General features: G+C 40.0%; 1 protein-coding gene across 4 annotated transcripts in view; it reads right to left on the reverse strand.

Annotated features, from left to right (window-relative positions):
- Window positions 1–23504, reverse strand: part of LOC109269604 (cytosolic beta-glucosidase) — a 132124-nt gene that overhangs the window by 20354 nt on the left and 88266 nt on the right. For 2 of the 4 annotated variants that reach the window (XM_019453597.2, XM_053901643.1), the window contains exon 5: window positions 4759–5647. The exons of 1 other annotated variant lie outside the window; for it this stretch is intronic. In XM_019453597.2, the coding sequence (XP_019309142.1) occupies window positions 5445–5647 (203 nt within the window). In that variant the 3' untranslated portion in view covers window positions 4759–5444. Of the gene's footprint in view, window positions 1–4758; window positions 5648–17420; window positions 17492–23504 lie in introns of those variants that run through there. One more of the 4 variants, XM_053901644.1, reaches the window with a different exon arrangement.

Consider the following 23504-nt stretch of genomic DNA (forward strand, 5'->3'; position numbering starts at 1 on the left):
ACAGAGCCATCAGCGACTTATCTACCTCCATGACTTCAACATGCAATGAATCACTGTGACAGATGAAGTTTGTCTTTAAAAATATTTTCTAAGGGCACCTGGGTGGCTCAGTCGGTTAAGCGTCTGACTTCGGCTCAGGTCATGATCTCACACTCCGTGAGTTTGAGCCCCGCATCAGGCTCTGTGCTGACAGCTTGGAGCCTGGAGCCTGCTTCAGATTCCGTGTCTCCCTCTCTCTCTGCCTCTCCCCGACTTGCACTCTGCCTCTCTCTCTCAAAAATGAAATAAAAACATAAGAAAAAAATTTTTTTAATCTAAAAAAAATAAAAATATTTTCTAATAATAAAACAGAAGCTAACTAATGACAACTTAAGAGTAAATTATAAAGAAGAAAAAAGGAGCCCTTAAAGCACAACCCCAAGAGAGATAAAAGGACATGTCAAGACATTACCAGTGGTTATAAAATACAGCTGTGTTTTAGCTCAGTATATGTAGATTATAATATATGCTTATATCCAATATATTCTCAGAATATATTATTAACTCTTCTATGTACATTTTTAGAAACTTTTGGGGGGAATAATTTTAGATTTACAAAAGAGTTGTAAAAAGAGTACTGAGCATTTCATACTTTCTTCACCCAGCTTCCCCTCATGTTAACCTCTTACATGACCATGCTTTATTTATTCAGCAAACCTAAGGAGTTCACATTGGCAAAGCACCATTAATTAAACTGAAGACTTTATTTGGATTTCCCAGTGTTTCCACTAATCTCTTTTTCTGTTCCAGGATCTGATCCAAGAGACCATGTTGCATTTAAGTTCCTGTGTACTTTTCATACATTAATTATAATTATATATTAACTTTTCATATATGCACTTCCTACCTTAAATAGAGCCCTTAACACATCAACTATATTCTGCTACAAGCAGCTTTCTAACTGGTTCCTACATCTTAGTTTCTTTGCCATCTTTTGACATATTGCTTTTAAATCTTCACCATCCTGCTCAGAAATCTTTGACTTGTTCTACAAGAAAACCAAGACCAAGAACATCAGACTCTCCACATTCCAATCTTCCCACTCCTTCCCCAAGGTGAACTGGCCTGGGTGCTGCATCCCACACCAAAGTTTCATGCTTTCCACTTCCATCTCATTGCCTATATTACTCATATTATCATACTGTTTTTAATATTATATTATTTCCCTTGCCCATGAAGCCATATTTGCCCACCCCATTTAGCAGAGAGCTCACCCTACCCCTACTATCTAGAAAATTCACCCAGCATCATCTGCTATCTTTTCTTTCTGGTTCCCCAACCAGACTATGAACTTTGGAGAAGAAGAGCTGTCTTGTGTGCATCGTTGAATGTCCACAATATATTGCACAGTTTAGTTTAATAAATATGTCCTAATTGGGATGCTGGGAACCTTATATTCTAATGATTATAAAAATAATGGCTATTTCCTATTTCTGGCCTGATATGTAAGGAGCTTGGAAGGTATTGCACCCCCCTAACAAAACAACAACAACAACAACAACAACAACAACAACAACAAACAAAAAATAAAAGCCAAGTTAGCAATTTTTCTTAGGTCAGTCAGAGAACTGAGATCACAAGGAAAACCACTAACACAAAAATTGGGGAGAGAAAATCAGAGTGACAGTGAATCACCACTTACCAGAGCAGAAACCTGTGCAGGACATGGAGGTAGAACATAGAACCAGAGTTAGAAACATCTATGCTGTAATTGACAAATTGCTGGGGGATCAGTGTGAACAAGTCTGACAGTTACAAACAATGGTGCACACTAACCCTGCCCTTCCCGTGTTCTGGGAACTGTCTAAACAGGTTACATCTGTCAGATTACTTATGTCTTGCAAAAGCCTTATAAGGAGGCCATTTTCCAGATAGGAAAACTGAGGCACGGGGAGGTTCAGTAAGTGGCTTGGTTAGTAAATGTCAGAACCAAGATGTAAATCCAGGTGAATGGGCTCCAGAGCCCACATTCTTAATGATTACTCTATATTTGCCTCATACCAGGTACCAATAGCCTCTCAGACAAGGCCACATAAGCCAGTCATGGGTCAGATGACATTTACAGATATCGGGAAAACCTAGGGCAACAGACATTTACTGTCTACAAGAAACACTCATTAACTCTCACCACTGGGGACCGCTCTTCCCTGTGACCCTAGCCCAGTGCTTCTACAACATCTCCCCATCTCACCACTGCCACAATTAATAAGGTTTATTCTCACTTCATGAAGGCCACCATAAAGTGCCTCTATGTCAAATTTTCTTCTAATTTCATTCTTCAAGGCTCATCATGCTTTGTGCTAAGTACTATATCCCTCCCAGGACAACTAGAGCCTAAAATATTGTCATCGGTGATGAATATGTGTTCTCCAGGTAAGGTGTATTGCTAGTAATTAAACAGTATTAATTCCATCAGCTTTGATTTATTCTGCTCTCTCAGTAATGAAGCCCAGTATTCTATTTTCTCTCTGCCTAGCACTGAGCAATAGAATTGGTGTTTAAGGATTATCATATAAATCTACTTTTTGGTCAGTCAGTGTTGGGGAATTTTCTCAATATATTACAAATGTATTCATTATTCCCTCGTTCATAAAAATAATTAAAAGCTACGGCCGAACACAAATTCCCAGAGCACAAAAGCCTGACTGGCATGCTACTGCCAAATACCAAGGTTGGCAGCTTCTTAGTTTACGGGTTTCTTAATAAGAACTCGTACCTTCTCATTCAATAAAGGGCTTAGGTGGACATTTCCTGCTGGTGTTCACAGGAGTTATAAAACTAAAGCCCTGCACATCAAAATGAAAATGGGCTACTGTTATTGTCTATATGTTTTTAGCAGTTCAGAAATAACTTACCCTAAAATAAAAACTATCCCCCAAAATCCGACAATTCTTGAAAAGTGATCCCCAGGATGTTAATAACATTCTCTTAAAAAAAAAAAAAAAAGCAAGGAAGGAGAAAGAAATACAAGTAGATCCAATCCATCATTGTGATATCCAAGTTTCTCCTTAGATAAAACAGACATAAAACATGTACTTTACAAGCCTCAGATGACCTTCAAGACATCTAAAGTACAGTATCTATGGATTTTTAAGTATAATTAACAACTCCTGTTTTCCCATTTAAAGAATCCAAGTTCTGTTTCTGTGACGGGCAAAAGCCAATCAATCTCGTTTTCAAATGCTAATATAAGCAATTAAAAATAACATTAATTAAAATACTTCAGGGGCTGTTAGATTTTTGGTGGTGTTTTTTTTTTTTTTTCCTTTACCTAAACTCATGACAATTCTAATTTACAGGACTAATTGAGGAAGCACCCTTGGTTTGATCCATTTCTGGGACGAAGAGCTGGCCCCTGAAACCCAGCTGAGAGCTGCAGAAAGCCACCGCTCTGTGAGGAAGCCCGGGCACTGCAGCTGAAATGCATATTTCACCTGGTACACCAAATGTGACAGATCGTTTTATTTACATCACGAATATTAATTTTCTGGTTTTGGTAACGAAAATGCAGAGCTCATTTGTATTGTTGTAAAACTTGTAAATATGCCCTGTAGGATAAGTAATATTCAAAACGACATCCTAATTAAAAGGAAAACTCAGTTGTCTTGCAAGATAATATAAGGAGGGCACATAAATTGTGAATAAGATACATGGTAAAAATGAAAAAGACAGTCTGGATAGGAGAGGAATGAAATAAGATTTGGAAATGTGCTTTTTAAATGAACACAAATTGTGAGATAATGTCTCATTGAACAATAAAAATAACAAAACAGTGGCAAAGATGTAATAGAATTTCCTATGTATACCATTTTAATCTTAATATAATTTTCCCCAGTGCATCCACGTTTATTGAACTACTACGACCATTTCTTTCTCACTCTGTCCAAAGTTACCGAGACAGTATTCTTTGCTGTAAATAATTCCCTGATTATGAACATGAAAACGATCTAGAAATTGACCACAGTGCTTTTTTAAAAACGACATAGTGTCTGCTCAGGGCCAAAGGCCTTATGGGAATGGCAAAGTATGTATAGCTTTCTCAGGGAAGCAGAATGAGAACACAGAAGAATACATTCCCCATGTCCTCTCCATAAGGCAACTCCACACCTTTGTTTCTTTTTCCCTTTATTCAAAAAAATGCAAAGGAGACTTCTATGACACCTGAGCCTAAGGTGTGCTGGACAGAGCACAGAGCTAATGCCAAAGAAGTGCCGGGTCCAGGAAACAAGTACACATGTGACTTGAGGAAAATCTACATCAGTGCATCCTCAGTTTCTCAGTCTGCAAATGGGGGTGATGATACTTGCCTGTTAGCTTCAAGCTTGATCACAAATGAATGTTGAGTAAATACTACTTAAATATGTAGGTGAGAGTCCAAATTCATTAAATATGAAAAGGTTTGCTGGTGTGGACACATGACGTCCAGAGGAAGCCCTACATCTACTACTGACCCCAACTGAGGAAGTTCAGCAAAATGTCCAATTGCAATCCAATGCCATATACATCTCAGATGTGCACACACGTCTTCTACTCATGTAGGTCATTCAGTCTATGTGTGTATTTCATGGATGTCATCAATGTTCTTATAGATCTTAAATTCTTAAAAAATACTCAAAAGTATAGAATATGCTCTGCTTATTATTTTGCCCTCCATTTGATGTCACTGTGGAGTAGGAATTCGGTTTCTGCTGAACATCAATTCAAATGCTCTTTCTGCCATTCAGAGTCTAATTTGTTTTATTAATTTATTATTTTTCGAAAATAATTCATCAGACAAGAGAAAGATGTACTTGTTCACGCATTAAGAAAACATGTGCCAAACACATCAACAAATCCATTTTATTAAATGTGTTATCAATTAATCCCTTTGTTGAAGAGAATGCATAACTGTATAATGTGACTAACTTTTAATTTTGATTTTTTATACTAGATTAAACAGTAGAAAAATTATGGACCACAGGAAAAAGTACCTACAAAGCAAACAATAACTGACATAACCAGAAAAACTAGGTTCGTAAATAAGTATTCTTATAATAAGTGGTCTTGCTGTTAGAGCTGCAAATCATGAGCATGCTATCTTTATAAATTTTGCATTATTTTTTTCTAGAAAAATTCTAAGGATTTAAATTGAAGTTTCCAAGTCTATCTGATTTCTTAACATAAAAATCAATTTCAGTGGTTTTCTATCCTATTTTTTTTCAAAGCCTCATTGATCCACATGCAAATAGAGTAAAGGCCATCATTAAATACATCCCCAGGCATTACATATTCAGACTTTATAATCATGGATCAGCTGGTAGGAGATGATTACAAAGGCAACTTGAGATTATCTGAAGGATCACCAAAGCAGACATCCTTTCCAAAAGCAGAGGCCTCTTCTCCAGCAGACATGGGACAGCCGTCTTTCATAGACTTTCCTTTAGTCCATTATTTCGGATGATCTTGGCATACTCCTTGGCTGATGTGTAAGGAACTCGAGGTCTAGCAGGATCCTCAAAATCAACGTGGAAGAAACCAAACCGGCTACTGTACCCTTGGGTCCACTCAAAGTTATCCAGAAGAGACCATGCACAATATAATTTAAGATTGACTTTATCAAGCTGGATAGCTGATTTTTGTTTCAAGAGAGAAAATAAAAGAAAGGAAGAAAAAAAGAAAGAAAATTATCATCTCTGGGAAAGTTTTTTGAGAACTTCAAAATCATTGACAACCAGCATGGTATCTTTCTCCTGCAGGAGATCACAGAAAAAACTTCTAAATTCTCTTTTCCAATTTTCTTTTTTTTTTTTTTTAACCAAGTAGGGGCTCCACTCAAGAAGTTAAATTACATATCATTCTAATTATTTGGTTATTCACTCATTTTGATATGTGTTTTATTTGTCCATTGATTTACTCAATAAATATCTTTTTAATATCTACTACTTTTCAGGCACAGAGAAACACACACACACACACACACACACACACACACACACACACACACACACACAGTTTCTCTCTAGTACCTAGAATTATATTTATTCAAGACACTGTTCAGCTTCCAAGTGCAACCTCTAGATGATCCACAAAGTCCACTAGTAAGTTGGAAGAGATGATAAAAATAGGGCTGAAGAAGCCTTAGCCCTTGTGTCTCTATGACCAAACTGAGACATGTCTTATAATTCTGGAAATAGGACCCTAAAATGAAAAGGGTCAACACACCTCCCTGGTTATACATATATCTTAGACTGAGTAGGTACAAAAATGTGATGGCATCTCCTCTGCCCAACATCTAAACTTACAGTGGTGTTTAAACCCCCTAAAAGCCAAAATAATGGACCATCTCTCCCCCAAATACACTTGTGCACATACACAATATTCTATATAATTTCATTTGTGGGTATCTGAAAGCCCATCCCTGGACTCTGTAGTAAGATACCAAAGTGTGGAGAATTTTCGAAGTAGTTTTACACTGATTCTCATCCTGTTAGGGAATTTAACTCACTTTTTAGTATTTTAAGTATTTCAATAAGTATTATTTTAGCATTAGGATTTAGTAATTAGCATTTTAATTTAATATCTTAAGTTTGGCAAAACTCTGGCATTGTATGAATTGCTGTATTGAATATGTCTTTTTAAACCAGGATAAGTGAACTCTATTTATGGGATGCACTCATATCTATTTTCCAATGCAGAAATTAAATAAAAAGGCAAGTTTCCTTCATAAGATAGACATATTCCTAAATAAGTTGGGTAAAAAGGAACATTCATATAATATACCAATTTTTAATGATATTAGGGATCACTCTCAACCAAAATGGCTCTTCTGGCATTGGCAAAGCAAGATCTACTCTATTTTTTTCTTTGATGTAAATCTGTGTTTGGGGGTTCTCTTAGAAGCACTATACCCATAAACTATTGCATATGTGTTGGTCTCCTAATCACCTTGGAATTTTTTTTTTTGACTATGGACACCCCATAGACAAAAGGTTCCTGAGAAGTTAATTGATGCATAACCCCCCCACCTTTGCTCATGGAGGCGTGCAAAGTGCTGTACTTAGAGAGCGCCTTATGAATGGTCTCAAGGCAGGAATTAAGCCGAGCTAGATTGACTCCTTTTAAATAGAGTATGGTTGGAAAATGAAATACATAAGATTGAAGCACACCAAGTTTTGCAGGCATTAAAACATTTATAGATATCCCTTCTTCTACTTGTCCACATTACCATTCGTGTCTCCTCCCCTCTCTGTCAACCACAACTGCAAAACACCAATATTTTAAAATCATTTGTTTTAACTAACTTAAGTTCTGGGTGGCATATATGTAAGAATTAAAATAACTGAAACCAAATACCAGGCCAGAAAACAACAATCTCCTGTGACTGCCTTAGAATTCAATCTGGAGACATGTAAGAATCTGCATTATTTTTTTTTTTTTCTTATTTGCAGAACGACTGCCCAACACGAACACCTGCCAGATATAAAGCCAGACAGTTTCTGAAAACACGCACAGTCCCACTGAACGTGCACAAAGGATTGATTCATGTGCTCAACCAAGGGATAAAAACGACGCCCTGCCTGCTTGAAAGGAAACAAAAAGGAAATGCTGACAATTTCATTGTTACCTGCCAGGAGTTCAGCTGCAGGTACTAAACTGCCCGGTGACGCTGGTGGGCGTAGCTGCATTTTCACTGCAGGAACATTCAAATAGAGAATCACCTGGCTGCTTAGGGCTGAGGAGTTAGCCTGCTGGAATCCTTCTCATTGTGCTACCACAGGGAAAAGTTACGAAACCATGCTAGAGCCTGTATGCCTCTGCTCTTCCAATCTCCTCTGGAACAGAGACAGACCATCGTCACATTTCTCGTCAGTGTGATCTAGGAGGGCCCAAATCTTAGTAGGGAAAAATCACTTCTGTGAGTTCACTTTCTTTCCTTAACCAGAGTTGCAGGCAAAGAAAACAGACTGACAGGGACTACGAATGGGTACAAAACACACGGGATAAAAACAACATACAGAGCCAGAGTTTGGTTTTAGACAAAAAGGCCAGAGGAAAAGATCTCACAGTCAGCAAGTTGAACATAAAGATGCAAGGAGAAAAATATCTAAGACTTGCTAATATATTAACGTCTGAGTCAGGCTGTTCTAATTATAAGAACCACGTGCCAGTGTTATCCTACTCACTCACACACACACACACACATACACACACACACACACAGCCCAGTTTTAGTCAAAGTGGGAAGGCTGAGGGGAATGGTCCTTTATCAGACCACCCTAATTCTTTACAAGTTCAAGGGGTCCCCAAACCACCCTCAGTTTCAATAATTTGCTAGAACTCACAGAACTCAGTGAAACCTGTTATACCCACAGCTATGGTTTATTATGGCAAAGGATACAAATTACCATCAGTCAAAGGAAGAGATGTACAGGTCAGAGACTGAGGGGCCCCAAACATGAAGCTTCCATCATCCCCTCCTCTAGGGGTCCTGGTATGGGCATGTGACCATACACACAAAGCACAGTCAATCAGAGAAACTCACTGGAGCTTCAGTGTCCAGAGTTTTTATTGTGACTTCATTACTCTGGCATGATTGATTAACTGACTGTCCATGTGGATGAACTCAGACTCCAGGTCAAGTGACACTGTGTAACCCAAAGCCCCCACCTTCAATCACATGGTTGGTCTTTCTGATGTTACTAGCCCCTATCCTGAACAAGGGCATTCTGTCAGGTATGACATAGATTTCCTCCCAAAAGCTGAAGGCAAAGGCCAACCTGCTATTTGGGCAAAACCAAATTCTTTACTACACACACACATGCGCACATATACCTATTTTAAAAGCTCATTATTTTATACTCCTGGGCAGAATCTTCTCAAATTACTGGTTTACGAAGTGCCGCGATTATGCCTGTGTTTGTCACATTACAAAAGGCTAATAATTGGGCACTCAGCTTCAGTGGGTTTTATTTCCTAACAGTTTATAAACAGAGATAGCCTTCGTTTTCAAGACTGCTTGGGACTATATAAGACATCCACGAATGTAGCACAACTGTTCAGCTATCAAACAAACCACTAATCCACAGGCCCAAACTGCCGTGGTGAGGACCAGTGGAAGGGATCTGGACAGTGTAAAAGGCAGCCACCTCACAGAAGAAAAATGGCAGAGATAAAGCCCCAGGAAGGAGTGAGAAGAAAAAATACAAGCCTCTAGATTTCCGTGTTCTGGTAATGGCAGACTACATTATTTGAGCAAGCCCTCCTAATGAAACAAGTAAGCATGCTGGATAGAATTTTAAAACCAAATCTTCAAAACAATGAAAAGCTGAAAATTTCATAGGGAATTACCTGGCCACAGCAGAACAAGGAAATTGAGATTGATGGGCATGGTAGCTACTTTCACCTGATGGAATTGTCTATTCTTAGGAAATCAGAATCTTTTCCTATTACCCGGGGTGAGGATAGGTGTCAAAGCCCAGAGACACATGGAGGGAAATCTGAGACCCCACACATAGAAAACTAAGATCCCAAAGGACAAAACACTAATCCCTCAAGGGCAGGATAAGCCAGAAGCAAACCAGTCCCTGGAAAGTTTCAAGTCACCTGGTGGTTCTGAAAACATCAAGTCTGGGTCTTGGATGGAAGTGATTCCGGACTGAAGTAACTCCTAGTGTCTGGAAGATTCACATTCAAATACTTTCTGAAGGGAGAGATCTATATTCTAAGCCTTCAATTATTATCACAAATACTTTTAAGTATAATCATCAGCACATAATCAAATAGTCAGAAAGACATGGGAAAATAACAATTAGAAAATCACTAAGATCAACAGACAACAGAAACAGACCCACAAAGAGCTCATTTATTAGCATTGTCACACTATAAAATAATGATGTTCACTACGTTTATACTGAAGAGATAAACTTGAAATATCTTCAAGGCTTATAGGGACCTATAAAAAGTGATGTGGCAGATTTGGAAAAGGAAACAGTAACACTTGGGTTTGAATCCCAGATGCAGCAGTTACTAGCCATGGGACTTCCAGTTTTTAATGGGTACAATATAGACACTAATATCTACTCCCGGGGCTGCTGTAAAGATTAAACAAGACAACACGGACTCAGCACAACATATTGCCCATGTGGCTTTCTGTTGTTTTCCACTCTGGCCACCCCTCAGAAGAAGACAGTATCCAAAGTAAACATATACTTTGGTGTGCCCTCTCCCCACCAATCCAGATATTTTGATGAAGTAGAAACTGGGTTAAAATGAGCATCTGGGACAATGTAAAAGAGGAAGAGGAGTCACAAGAACAAACTTCAGTCTCAGAAAGTGTAAGACTTAAGGGAGAGGCACAGACAGACTGTATAAATCTGAGGACAGGGGTCTTTACGTCAGTTGACAAGCTCTTTTCTTTTCTCCAGGGTGACATCTCCAAGTCACCGCCTGGCTTCCTGCCTCCCTGAGTCTCGAGAAGCAGTCCGGAGACCCCTATAGTGCCGACTTTCACGTGTCCAAGCTCTCAAACTTAAGAGTTGTTAGTTGAGCAGGTGCATCCTGGGATTTACTTCGTGAACAGCAAATCTGATTGGAGGTATGGAAAAAACTAATAGCATGGGTCTGAGTCAAAATCCTTAAGTAGTGCATGGCTAAGTCTATGTCAGAAGTCCAAAAGGCAGGATGCAAAACAAGCTCAGATTCAAAGTCATTGAAATAGAATGAGAAGAGATCAAAGACAAAGGCAGGGTCTTGGGGAATGTCTGCAAAGGGTCACGGAGTATTTTCTATTTTCATTAACTTGTTGCCAAATATGTGGTATATAGAAGAATCTGGCTGATGTAAAGATATAAAGCCAAAGCAAACATCAAAACGATTACTAATCCAGCAAGACATCGTTTCTCCAAGGGTTGACTCTAACTCCCTCCACTCTAACCAAATGGAATCACCTAGGGCATAGCTAAAAAAAAAAAAAAGTTTGTTAGCCTCACCCCAGACGTACTAAAATCAGAATCTCTCGGGTTGTGTTATGAACTAAATTATGCCTCCACCAAAACCTGTGTTGAAGCCCCAACCCCTGGTACCTCAGCATATAACCTTATTTGGACATAAAGTCTTTAAAGAGGTGAATAAGTTAAAATGAAGTTGTTAGGGTATGCCCTGAGCCAGTCTGACTCATGCCCCAAGAAGAAGGAAGTCACCAGACTTATGTGTGCACAGAAGAAAGACCAATGAGGACACAGTGAGAAACTGGTTATCTGAAACCCAAAAATAGAAACCTCAGGAGAAACCAAACTTGCTGACTCCTCAATCATACGCCTCCAGCTTCCAGAACTGTGAGAAAATAAATCACTGTTGTTTAAGCCATCCTGTCTGTGGTGTTTGGTTATGGCAGCTCTTAGCAAACTAGGTATACAGATCTGAGAATTTCTGTTATTAATAAACAACCTGAGTGATGTTTATACTTAGTCACGTTTTCGACTCCTAAGCCTAGGATAAGCTCTAAGAGTCCACCATAACTTTTTGAACACCAAGGCTTCCCTCCTGAGGTTATAAATGCGGGCAACTCCCTCAGTACCTCTCCTTAGCACTCAGAGCTGGAGGAGCTCTTTGCCAAGAGACACGTGATGTGCAGGCCCGACCACACCACCTTTCAGAAACAGGGGACCACAGAGAGACGAAGGTGGGAATCCTGCAAATTCAGGAGTGCCAAAGGCCTGTCATCTGCTGCTTAATGAAAGCCTTGCCTTACCCCAGTGGGTCCTGAGACATCTTCTCAATTCACCATGTGTAATGGGTTTGATGGCTCCTGTATAGATCTGTTCATTCAAAACCTGTGAATGTGACCTTACTTGAAAAAAGGGCCTGTGCAAATGCAGTTAAGGATCTCAAGATGAGAGATCATCCTAGATAACGCTGAGTCGTAAATCCAGTGACCAATGTCCTTAGAAGAGAAGAGAAGGGGGGGGGGGGGAGACACATTGGGAAGAAAGCAATGTGAGGCCAGAATCAGAGATTAGAGTGATATGTCTGTAAGCCAAGGGATGCCAAGGTAGCCACCAGAAGCTGGTTGACATGCATGGCCTAAGTTGTCTCTCAGACCCCCAGAAGGAATCGATCCTACTGGCACCTTAATTTCAGATTTCTGGCCTCCAGAACTGTGAGAGAATAAATTTCTGTGGTCTGAAGCCACCAAGTTTGTAGTAATTTGCTACAGTGGTCACAGATCATGCACCATACTCATACAGAGTGGTTGCCAACTGGGCTCCAAGTCCCAAACCACCCACCTGGTTTCGCAGAGGGCTTGTGAGCATCTTTTCTCAAGGCCTGTCAAAGAGAGAGAGAGAAATCCTTCCTGGGACACAGTTTGAAGCACATTTTCTGGCAACTGCCCCACATGCTAACCTTGCAAATGTGTTTCTCTGAGCTTGGTTGAATTGCACAGAGCATTACAACGGGAAGACAGCTTTGGCTGGGTAACAGTGCCTGCAAGGGAACCGGCACACTGTCTTTCCCTTTCTTTGGGAAAAAAAAAAAAATAAAATGGAACAACATCAGGAAGATCTAAACATAGAAAATGCACAATAAGCCCCCCCCCCCCGAACTCCAGGTGAGTATCAGTGGCGGGACAGCATCTGTGAAAATGCCCAAATAATCCCAACACGGGACGCCCCACCTGCACATGGTAACTCCTAGTAGCAAAACATATGACTCTCTGAAAAAAGAGTCTGAAAACCAAAGGCTAAGTTTTAAATATTTTATAGGAAAATGCCAATTAACCAGAAATAAGCTGTAAAGATTTCTTAATTGTCTGTATAGTTCCTATTACTTACATTAGATTTGGGAGGGTAAAAACCCCCCTGCAAATAGTAAGCAGGTGAAAGGTATAAAAAATTATACTTTTATTTAATTATAAAACTGATCTGAGGATAGGTACACATTCAGTATCACCTTCTATAATTTATCCATCAATATTATTTTCAGAGTTACCTCTGCTGCAATAGAGAAATTCTTATGAAAACCAGTGTTCTGAGCAAGTGAAACTCTCCTCTAGCAGAAAACCTTTCTTCCTTCCTCCTTTCCCTGCTCTTCCCTCTTCCTTCCTTCCCTTTTTCTTTCCTTCTGGGGACTTACTTTTCCCTCTGCAAAATGGGGGCAACAATGTCTTTTTCCTAGGATTGTGGTAAGTATTAAATAAATTAACTCATATGAAGCTCTATGAAAAATGCAAGTTTATAGGAAACACTCAACATATGATACTGTTGTTGTTGTTGTTGTTGTTGTTGTTGTTGTTGTTATTTCTTTCAGAGTCTGGAAAGGTGATGAATGAAACCTGTTTTCTCTCTTCCTCCCATATGGCTTCAAACAGCTTTCAGAAGGTATGGAGTCAGCAGAAAATGCTCAGTGCTGAGAACCAGAGAAATCAGGGCATCAAGGGAAAGAGCAGCATCTGGGCTAGGGTTTGTGCTCTGCGGGAAAGGGTCAGTTGTGGGTCACGAAAAATAAGTCACTAAAGACAAGAACCTTGGGGTGAGGCTGCCAGGAAGACTGGGTGCTGCTGAAGCCGGCCTGTCTCAGTGAACTGGGAGGGGAGGACCACATCGCTCAAGGTTCCTGGGATCCTACGACAACATCCACCCTGCACTTATTAAATAAATACATATCATGCTAGGAATTGGGAATATAATGGAGAGCAAAATAAACAGCCCCTTTTTTTGTAGAGCTTAACAGCGCATGTGGAAGACATATCTTAATCCAATTACCACCCTGTGAGCCTTTAATTACACTCTGTGTAGAGTATTATGGAAGGAAAGACATGGGAACTGTGAGAAAGAACAACACATCAGCTCACATTTATTGAGCATTTAGGTACTGATTCAAGCGTTTCATGTATGCATTAAATCAGTTCCTCTTTACAGTAAACCTAGGAGTTAGATATTATCATTGTCCCCATTTTGCAGATAAGGGAACTGATGTACAGAGAGGTGAGGTAACCTTTACAAAATTCATACAGAAAGTAAGTGGGAGAGTTGGGGTTGGAACCCAAGCAAGATAACAACAGAGTCAGCATGCCATGTCCTGACGCATGCTCTAATGGAAGAACTAGCTTAGTCAGCAAGGGTGGGAGAACAGGGTGAATGGAGCAGTCTCCTGGGGCAAACTAGAGCTGAGAGTTCAGCATTCATTGGAGTTATCTACTGACATCAGCTGAGGTTCTCTCTTAATTGTAAGTAACAGAAACTGACGTTGATGGATGAAGCATAAAAGGGTCAAGTTGGAGAAGTAGGCTCAAATGAAGCTTCTAGGACCAGGGCCCAAAAGCACAAACCAGAACTGGTGGATGGAAGAAACTTCTTTAACCGCTAATGACCCAAGACAGTGAGTCCTGCGGTGCATGTTGCTGCCAAGACCCAAATTTCCTGCAAGCATAGCAGCCACTACTTCTGCACCAGAAGCTAGACCTTATAACCACTGTCATTCTCAGAAGCCAGATGCCTCTGCTGCTACCCTCACCAGCACAATCAGTTCTGCCTTCCGCAAGCTGTTTGCTTTTAGATCAAATTCCCAGATGGATAAGTCTGATTGGTGGGACTAGGTCACATGTGTGAGCCCTGGCTCCTACAAAATCTGAGGAATGTCATGCTCTACCTTGGTTAGACAAAACGCTTAAATCTGGGTGTCCCTCAAATGTAGCAAGTGTGTTCAACAAGTGCTAGGCACCCCAAAAATGTGACAGATGCCCACTTCACTAGGAATCCAAGGAAAATGAACCACATATGTGAAAGATCAGACATGGGAAAAGTTCACAGCACATTTAAGGAACTCCAAGAAGGTAGTTCAATGGATCAAAAAGACTTAACAAGAATTTATAGAAACAGAGGGTAGAATGGTGGTTACCAAGGGCTGGGGCAGGGTGATACGGGGAAGGGTTGTTCAAAGGGTACAAACTTTCAGTTATAAGATGAGTAAGTTTTGAGGAAATGTATGGTGTATATAGTTAATAGTTTGATAATTATACTGTATTATGGACTTGAAAGTTGCTAAGATTTTAAATGGTCTCACCACAAAAAAGAAATGGTTATGGGAAGTAATGGAGGGTGTTAGCTAATGCTACAGTGGGAATCATTTTACAATATATAAATGTACCAAGTCAACACACTGTATACCTTAAACTTATACAATGTTATATTTTAGTTATATCTCAAAAAAGCTGAAGAAAAAAAAAAAAGAATTGTGGAGAGATAGCCATAAGGCAGGGGACATGCAGGTCCTTATAAAGATTTTAAGGATTTTGATCTTTATCCCAACCACATTAAAAGTCATTGAGGGAGTTTAAGCAAGGGAGTGACTTTAGCTAATTTGCATTTTTAGAAGATTACCATGACCTCTGTGGAGAATAAATTTGAGTGCAGCAAGAATGGAATCCAAGAGAGTATTTAGGCGTGATTGTAATAAATCATGAGGGAGATGACGGGAGCTTGGTCTGGGGTGGTATAAGTGAAAAGAAGAGAGAATCAGATGGATTAAATAGATATTCAGATAAAATCAACTGGATTGAACAATTCACTGGAGATCAGTGGTAGAGGAGATAAAGTAGCAAAGATGACACAATTTAATGGATAACATTGAAGTTAGGGAATCCTGGGTATGGACAAGTTCTGGAGGAAAGGCAGAGAAGATAATGAATCGCGCTTTGGTTATGATGATTCGAGGCTTCTTTTTCTGATCTCCAAATGAAGAGCTGAAAAAGCTCAGGGTAGAGTCCGAGATGAAAATGTAAATTTTGAAGCCATCGTGTAGAGATGGTAATTGAAACCATGGCTGTTGAACACAATTTAGAGAATAAGAAAACAAGACGTTGGTGTAAGCCTTATGGTAGCCCAACACTCAAAAATAAGCTGGCAAGGAAAACTGAGGAGGAGGGCCAGAAATATTCCATGTCCTTTACCTGACACAACCATAGATGACACTTCCTGATAATGTAATTGGCCAACATTACACAGCTAAAATGGGAGAGTTTGGAAATGAACACTATGGCTATCTTGACTCCAAAGCCTATAGCCCTTCCATCGTAATAACATGGAAAGATTGTAAATCTAAGACTGTGGGTGATATGCCAGGGTTAAGCCACTATGGGAAGCACATAGCCAGGCTGTGTGAAGAGCATAAAGAGGGTGGAGATGGGGAGGGGCCTCCAACATCTATTCCCTAAGAGCCAAAATCTAGTGCTTTCTCAAGGCTTCTCTACCCCTTTCATAATCCCCTTATAGCACTCCAGGAAACATTCAGGGTCAAAACCAAAAAACTTGTTCCCAGTGAGAAAGAGTAGCACTCAATTTAGAGGACAGTAATGGATCCAGATTTTTCTGGGATGATAGTTTTAAAGGGGATCAGGTTATGAAGTTGTGACCTACATAGGTAGGGGTCTCTCTTTCATGCACTCTTTTTTTTTTTTTTTTTTTTTTTTTGAGAGAGACAGGGACAGAGCATGAATGAGGAAGAGCAGAGAGAAGAGAGAGACAGAATCTGAAGCAGGCTCCAGGCTCTGAGTTGTCAGCACAGAACCCAACATGGGGCTTAAACCCATGAACTGTGAGCCTATGACCTGAACCAAAGTCGGACACTTAACCAACTTAGCCACCCAGGAGCCCCATGCACTCTTGAAGTCAGAGTGGTAAGATGGCTTGGATTCTTTCCCCTTGGAGCACACTTTGCCAAGGTGCATACTTTGTTCAAAGTCTCTCTTTTTCCTATCTGACAACAGACTCAGAGCTTCTTGACTTGCTCAGGCTTAGGACACAGGCAGGGTTGGGAGGGGGCTTTGCGGGTGGAAGGAAAATGCACCCTCTCCTGCTATCTGTTGCTCTGGTCCTATTTCCTAGGGTGTGATATAGTGGTGTTAGTTTTCATTATATTAGAAGGGATAAGTTCAAAGATCCTAAGATGAATTTAGGAAAAACTGTGGCCTTTAAGCTTATTTTAACTCTGGGCTTTAGAAGAACTCCAACTTGTCTCTGGGCAAACAACTATGCCATGTGGTTCAGCCTAGCTCACTAAACTTATGAAGAGAATTGGGAACCATGACCCAATTTAGGTCAAATATCATATGATGACTCCAAAATTTATACTTCTGTCTCTGGCATCTCCCTTACTCCCAATCTCTATATAGTTGAATAATTAACCTCTCCCCTTTCAGTCAAAATGACATTTGAAATTAACACATATATTTATATACTAATGTTTAAAGCAGTATTTTCACAAGAGCCAAAAGATGGAAACAACCCAAATGTCCATCACTGGATGAATGGATAAATAAAACATAGTATATACATACAATGGAATATTACTCGGTATTAAAAAAAAAGAGAATAAAGTTCTGACTCACTTTACAATATGGATGAACTTTGAAGACATTATGCTTAGTGAAGTAAGCCAAAGAAGTCATATATTATATGATTCCATTTGTATGAGGTACCTAGAATGTCAAATTCACAGAGTCAAAGTAGGACAATAGTTACCAGAAATGGAGGGGAGGAGGCGATGAGGAGTTACTGTTTAATGGGCACAGTTTTGATTTAGGGAAGATGAAAAAGTTCTAGACATGGATGGAGGTGAGTACATGAATGTATTCAATGCCACTAACCTGTACAGCTGAAAATGGTTAAAATGGTAAATTTTGGTTTTATGTGTTTTAATTTTGAAATTTTAAAAGTTAATTTTAAAATTAATTTTTTAATGAAAAAAAATTAACACGTATAAAATAGAACTCTTGATTTTTAACCCATTCCTCAAACCTGCCCCCCTCTGCCAGCTTTTCTAATCCTAGCAAATGGCACCATCTCTCTAATTCTTCACACCAAGCACCTAGAAGTCATGTTGGATTCTCTCTTGGCTGTATTCTCTCCCATTGCCAATCTGTAACTGGTTTTGCTTCCATCCATCTCTCTATCCCCTGAAATGGCCACAGAAGCTTCCTCACTGGTCGCCTGCCATAACTCTTGCATACAATGTAGCCAGAAAGTGTAAATCTTTGAAAAACCAATTTAGCTTATGTCCTTCCCTGTTTAACTCCTCCACTCAATGGTTTCCTATTTTAGTGAAAATCTGACATATTTTTATGACCTTTAAGGCTCCATATGGTTTGGCCTCTGCCTGGCTTTCCTCTGCCTTCTCCTTGCTGTCTGCCACCTCCATTCTCCAGACACACCGGGCTTCTTTCTCTTCTTGAAATGTGCTAAGCTCTTTTCCATTTTATGACCTTTGCCCTGACTTTTTTCTATGAGGATCACTCCTCTAGGTTCTCACTTTATGGTCTTTATTGCCAACAATTCTTAACTTAAATTCATCTCCATAAGCTATCTTTTCTGATGGCCCAATTAAAAGTTTTATTCTCAACTACCCCATTCTCTCTCATATTATCCTGTACTATTTTCTCTGTGGCCCTTGTCATTAAATGAAAATGTCTTATTCATGTATTTACTTATTTTTCATTGTCTATCTTCCCTGAAAGACTGAAATTCCCATGAGAAACAGGGACATCTGTCTACTGTCTTCAGTATGCCCAATCCTGAGAACAGTACTTAGCCCATAGTGGACGTTAAATAAATACTTGTTAAAGGAATGAAGAAGAGAGTGAGGAGATATGGAAGGAAAAGAGGAAAGAAGGAAGGAAGAGAGGAAGGAAGGAGGGAGGGAGGGAAGGAAACAAGGAAGGAAGGAAGAAAGGAAGGAAGGAAGGAAGGAAGGAAAGAAGGAAGGAAGGAAGAAAAGGGAGGAAGGAAGGAAGAAAAAAAAAGTCATCTTAATATGATCTTAATAAGACTCTGGTCTCACTATTACCATCTGGATATTAGAATCATAGGATATTCAGGCTGAATAACCAAGACTTCACTGGTATTGATTTCAAATCCACACCCAACACCTGAATCCCTGTTACCACGCTGCTGGCTATCCCTATTCCATGGAAACCAAACTCTGCCTCCAGTCCCAACTTGGCGATTCCAAGTCTCCACCCATTCAGACCTGAGATTCCTAATCACTTTCCATTGGCTTCTTACTCTCCAACATTTCCCCCAAAGCTTGTCCACTATTTCAGCTTCTGCCACCACACTTCCACTCTGATTCCCAATATTTCTCAAAGAACACTTTATTTGGCCCTTGGTTGCACTTCTGGGATAGTCCTCTGGAGTGCTTACCCTTCTTGAGAACTCTGGGAGATCCTCTTGAGCAATGTCATTCCACTCTCCTGGACACAGTATAAGCTTGAATGGTGGCTCTCGGTTCCAGAAATCCCATAGGGTACCAGAGTAGAGCCCCAAGAGAAAACATCCCCCATCATACAACCTTATCCATAGGCCTGAGGTGCCCACTTGGGAATAGCCATCATTTTTCCAGTCCATAAGAATATTGATCTACTTGTATTTAGAAATAGCCCATCTCTAATAACGGCAGCCACGTAAGAATAGCCCTCAAAGGAAGAGATGCCTCAGCTGGTGCCTCAGAGAGAAATATCAGAGTCCCACCTTCCTATACACAGGTGAAAAGGTAAATTCTAGGTTCTAAGTCTCACTAAGTGCAAAAATAAGCACTATGGGTGAATAAAAGTTGTATAACCGCATATGAGAACAAAACAAACATGTAGTTTTGCTCTAAAACTGATTTAGGGCTTTAGAACTGTGATTTGTCAAACCAAATTCTGAGCATGTAGATCAATATTAATACTTCCTTCTTAGTTTCTTTCATTCCTCCCTTTTGTTCACAATATACTTTATTAAGCACCTACTATATGCAAGTTATTGTTTTAGGCAGAGTGATTCTCATAGAGGAAGGGAAAATCTGATGTAGAATTTACCCTCAAGGTAAAGCAGCCAAGTAGAAGAGAAAAGCTCCCACATAGTTTCTCTGATTTGTGCATTCACCAGACACCCTTAACTTCCCTTTTGTAACATGAATAAGACATGGAATTAACTATTTGTTCATTTTCTGTCTTCTACTCCCAGGGTCTAAGCTCTGTGAGGACATTAAGCACATACATCTTATCCTAGGGAAGGATAGGTGTTTAATGAATTTTGCTTAGATGAAAGAAGGACTACAAATGGATATAGAACACTGAATATAATGTTACCAATATAAGAATAGATAAAAGGTAGTTCTCCAGAAGGCAAGATTATTTTCTTGACCATGATAACAAAATTCAACTCCAAATTCATCTTGTCCAAATAAAGAAAAAGAAATAACTTCTTCCAATCTGATCAGCTCCCTGCTCATTTTGTATTCTAGACTATCTTTCTGTGATCACAAGCACCATGCCTCTTGTCAGTTACTGGAATTTCTATACGTATATAATAAATGTTGAATAAATTATATTAAATGTCCCTTAAAAAGTCATTTTCCGTGGAGTCAATGCCACCTTTTGCTAATGACAACGGGAGAGGCAGCAAGTGTTAGCATTATCCTTGCCACAAACACACTTCAGGTGCTTGCATACAGTGGCCACTGTAATGGCCTAGAGTGAAGAGATACAGGAAAGTGAATAGTAGAGAGCTGAGAAGAAAGAACACTGGCATCTCTTTAAAATGCTATCATGTAAGTTTTCATTTTCTGGCACCAAGTTCAAGCCCAGGTGGGCACACCTTACCCAGACTGCCCGTTCTGGCCTACTGTAGAAGTCTCGCTAGTCTGCTTTTTAAGGACAATGAAGGACACTGCTTGGTGATGTGGCTACAAGCTGTTCAGGGAAGAGACTTTGCTCAGCACATTTCAGCTACTGAGCAAGGCTGGGCTCGTTTCACAGAGCCACATAAAATAAATAATCATGCAAAAGCAGATTCGTTCTGATAGGGCTCTGACAGCTGCTCTGAGAGGTGGATCCTTGCAAGCCCATCTTTCAACAATGAACTGACCCAAAGATCCAGGAAAGCTCCAGACAGGACCATATGGCCTGGAATAAAAACATATTTCAAACTCTGTTTATTATGCATATCTTTCAAAGGTTCACTACTCTGTGATGAAACATTGCACCTGCAAAGCTTTAATAAGCTTCCCAAGCAAGTACAATTATAAAATCGCAGGCACCTGAAGAATTTGTCTTCTCTTAACACTTAGCTATGCACTGCCCACGAACGACTGGTCTCATTCTTTTTAATTATATAGGTTTGTGGTATTTTGTAAGCTGCGATCAATACTTATTCAGAAAATAAAACCCCTTATAGACCTCAGCATGAGGCCATGAAATATCTCTCCTCCTAAATTGTAGGGACTCCAACATTATTGCATATAGAACCTTCTAGTCTGCCTGAAAGGAAAAGCAGCAGTTCAATCATGCAGCCCTGCAAAGACAGGAGAGCATTTGACATGAATTTAGGCTGGGCTTCATTCATCAGCAATGGAAGGGGTAGAGGGGGTATGAACAGTTTCTCTCACTAGCACACTCTGTGACTCCACATCCGGTCCAAATATTTGAGAAGCACAATCTGTTCGTTATTCACTCAACAAATATTCACTGAGTAGCAATTATGTGCCAGACACCAGGCTCGGTGTGGTGATTCAGAGATACATAGCACATAGTTTCTGCCTTCAGGAGTTGACGGTCTCATTGGGAAGACTCAAGAAGAACTGATTTGTAAATACAGAAAGACATTACAGGGACAAAACTGGGGAGACTTAACTCTCCTGGGAAGTTCAGGTATAGCTTTCCAGGGAAATAGGCATTTGAATCAAAACATGAAAGGTAATAATTCACTAGCTAGTTAAATAAGAGAAGGTATGAGCCATATCAGTGTTGGAACTCGGCCCATGCCAATTTTAATGGCCTGTCCCAAGGCCACAGCAGTGTGATACAGTTTGAGGCCATGAGTTCTGTTTCTATCCTTGTCTCTAATCAGCTTATGCAGTAACAAGACATGTGTCTCTGAGACTGTTCATGTGATCCAGTGATGGGTTTAGAATAGATGACCTTTACAGGTCTATTGGCATTAGAATCCTTCTAGAGTTCTCTCCAAACTAAGAGTCTACATGAAACTTAGACTTCTTTTATTTCTCTACCCCAAAACAGTGTACAGTGTATATTTTAGGATTTAGAAGTTAATTTTACATAAGTTGGTTTAGCCTAATCATTATGCAGTGTGATGGAGTAGCTAAGTCTTTCTGCTAGGATCCTGTCTTATTCCCCTTGAACCCATAGTCTTACATCAAAAGAGACTTTGGGTTATATCATAGAAGGATTATATCATACTCAGCCTTCAAAATGAATAATATAGGACCAATAATGGTACATGAAATGTACTATGAGATTATGAGATTACATGTAGACCTAGAGACATGAAAAAAGTAACTGTTTCTTCCTAAAGGTACTGATGATGCCATTAATAATATGCAAGATGAGTTTTTTTTTAAATTTTTTTTAACGTTTATTTATTTTTGAGACAGAGAGAGACAGAGCATGAACGGGGGAGGGTCAGAGAGAGAGGGAGACACAGAATCTGAAACAGGCTCCAGGCTCTGAGCAGTCAGCACAGAGCCCGATGCGGGGCTCGAACTCAGGGGCCGCGAGATCATGACCTGAGCTGAAGTCAGACACTTAACTGACTGAGCCACCCAGGCGCCCCGAGTTTTTTTTTTTTTTAACCACAGGTTATTTGACAAGTGTACTGAGGACATTAAAAAGAGAAAGGAAGGGAGAGATGGAGGGAGGGAGGGAGGGAGGAAATAAAGGAGAGACAAGGCAGAGAGGGAGAGAGGAGGTGGGAGAAAAGGAGGGGAAAAGGGAGAGAGGGAGAGAAGAAGGCAGAGAAACACGTACTTCCTACAACCAACACTGTCGCCAAGCTGTTTATCTCCAGGCTCTCAACAATGATTCACAATATGTAGCCAGGGCATTACCTTTCAAGGCTTTTTAGCCTCAAGGAGAACAGCAGAGGATTACCAAAGGTGGCACCTGATACTGCCCAGGCACACAGAAAAAGGGACAGCTATGATTTGTTGCTAAAAATCACATTGTTCACAACAACCCTTAAAGACTGATGCTGTTGGATCACCTGGGTGGCTCAGTCATTTAAGCATCTGACTCTTGACTTAGGCTCAGGTCACGATCTTGCAGTTTGTGAGATCAAGCCCCGCATGGGGCTCCACGCTAACAGCGCAGAGCCAGCTTGGTATTCTCTCTCCCTCTCTGCCCCTCCCCCACTCATGCTTGCTCACTCTCACTCTCTCTTTCTCTCAAAATAAAATAAATAAACTTAAAAAGACTGATGCTATTATGTCCATTATACGGATAAAGAAAATAAATTTCAGAGAAAGTGTTTTCAAGGTGAGCAAGAGAACAGGTAACAGAGAAAGGATGAAGACCCAGCTCTCTGCTTCCAAAGTCCATGCTCTTTCCAAGACCCTATCTTGAGTCTTGTCTTCTTTTTAATTCATCTTCATGACACCCCTGCTCAGGAGGTGGAGAATAGCCATTTTTGTCTCTGTTTTACCTATGCTTTGAAAGA

Source organism: Panthera pardus, unplaced genomic scaffold, assembly GCF_024362965.1.
Source record: "Panthera pardus isolate Hobbes unplaced genomic scaffold, ASM2436296v1 HiC_scaffold_13, whole genome shotgun sequence".
Lineage (NCBI taxonomy): Eukaryota > Metazoa > Chordata > Mammalia > Carnivora > Felidae > Panthera > Panthera pardus.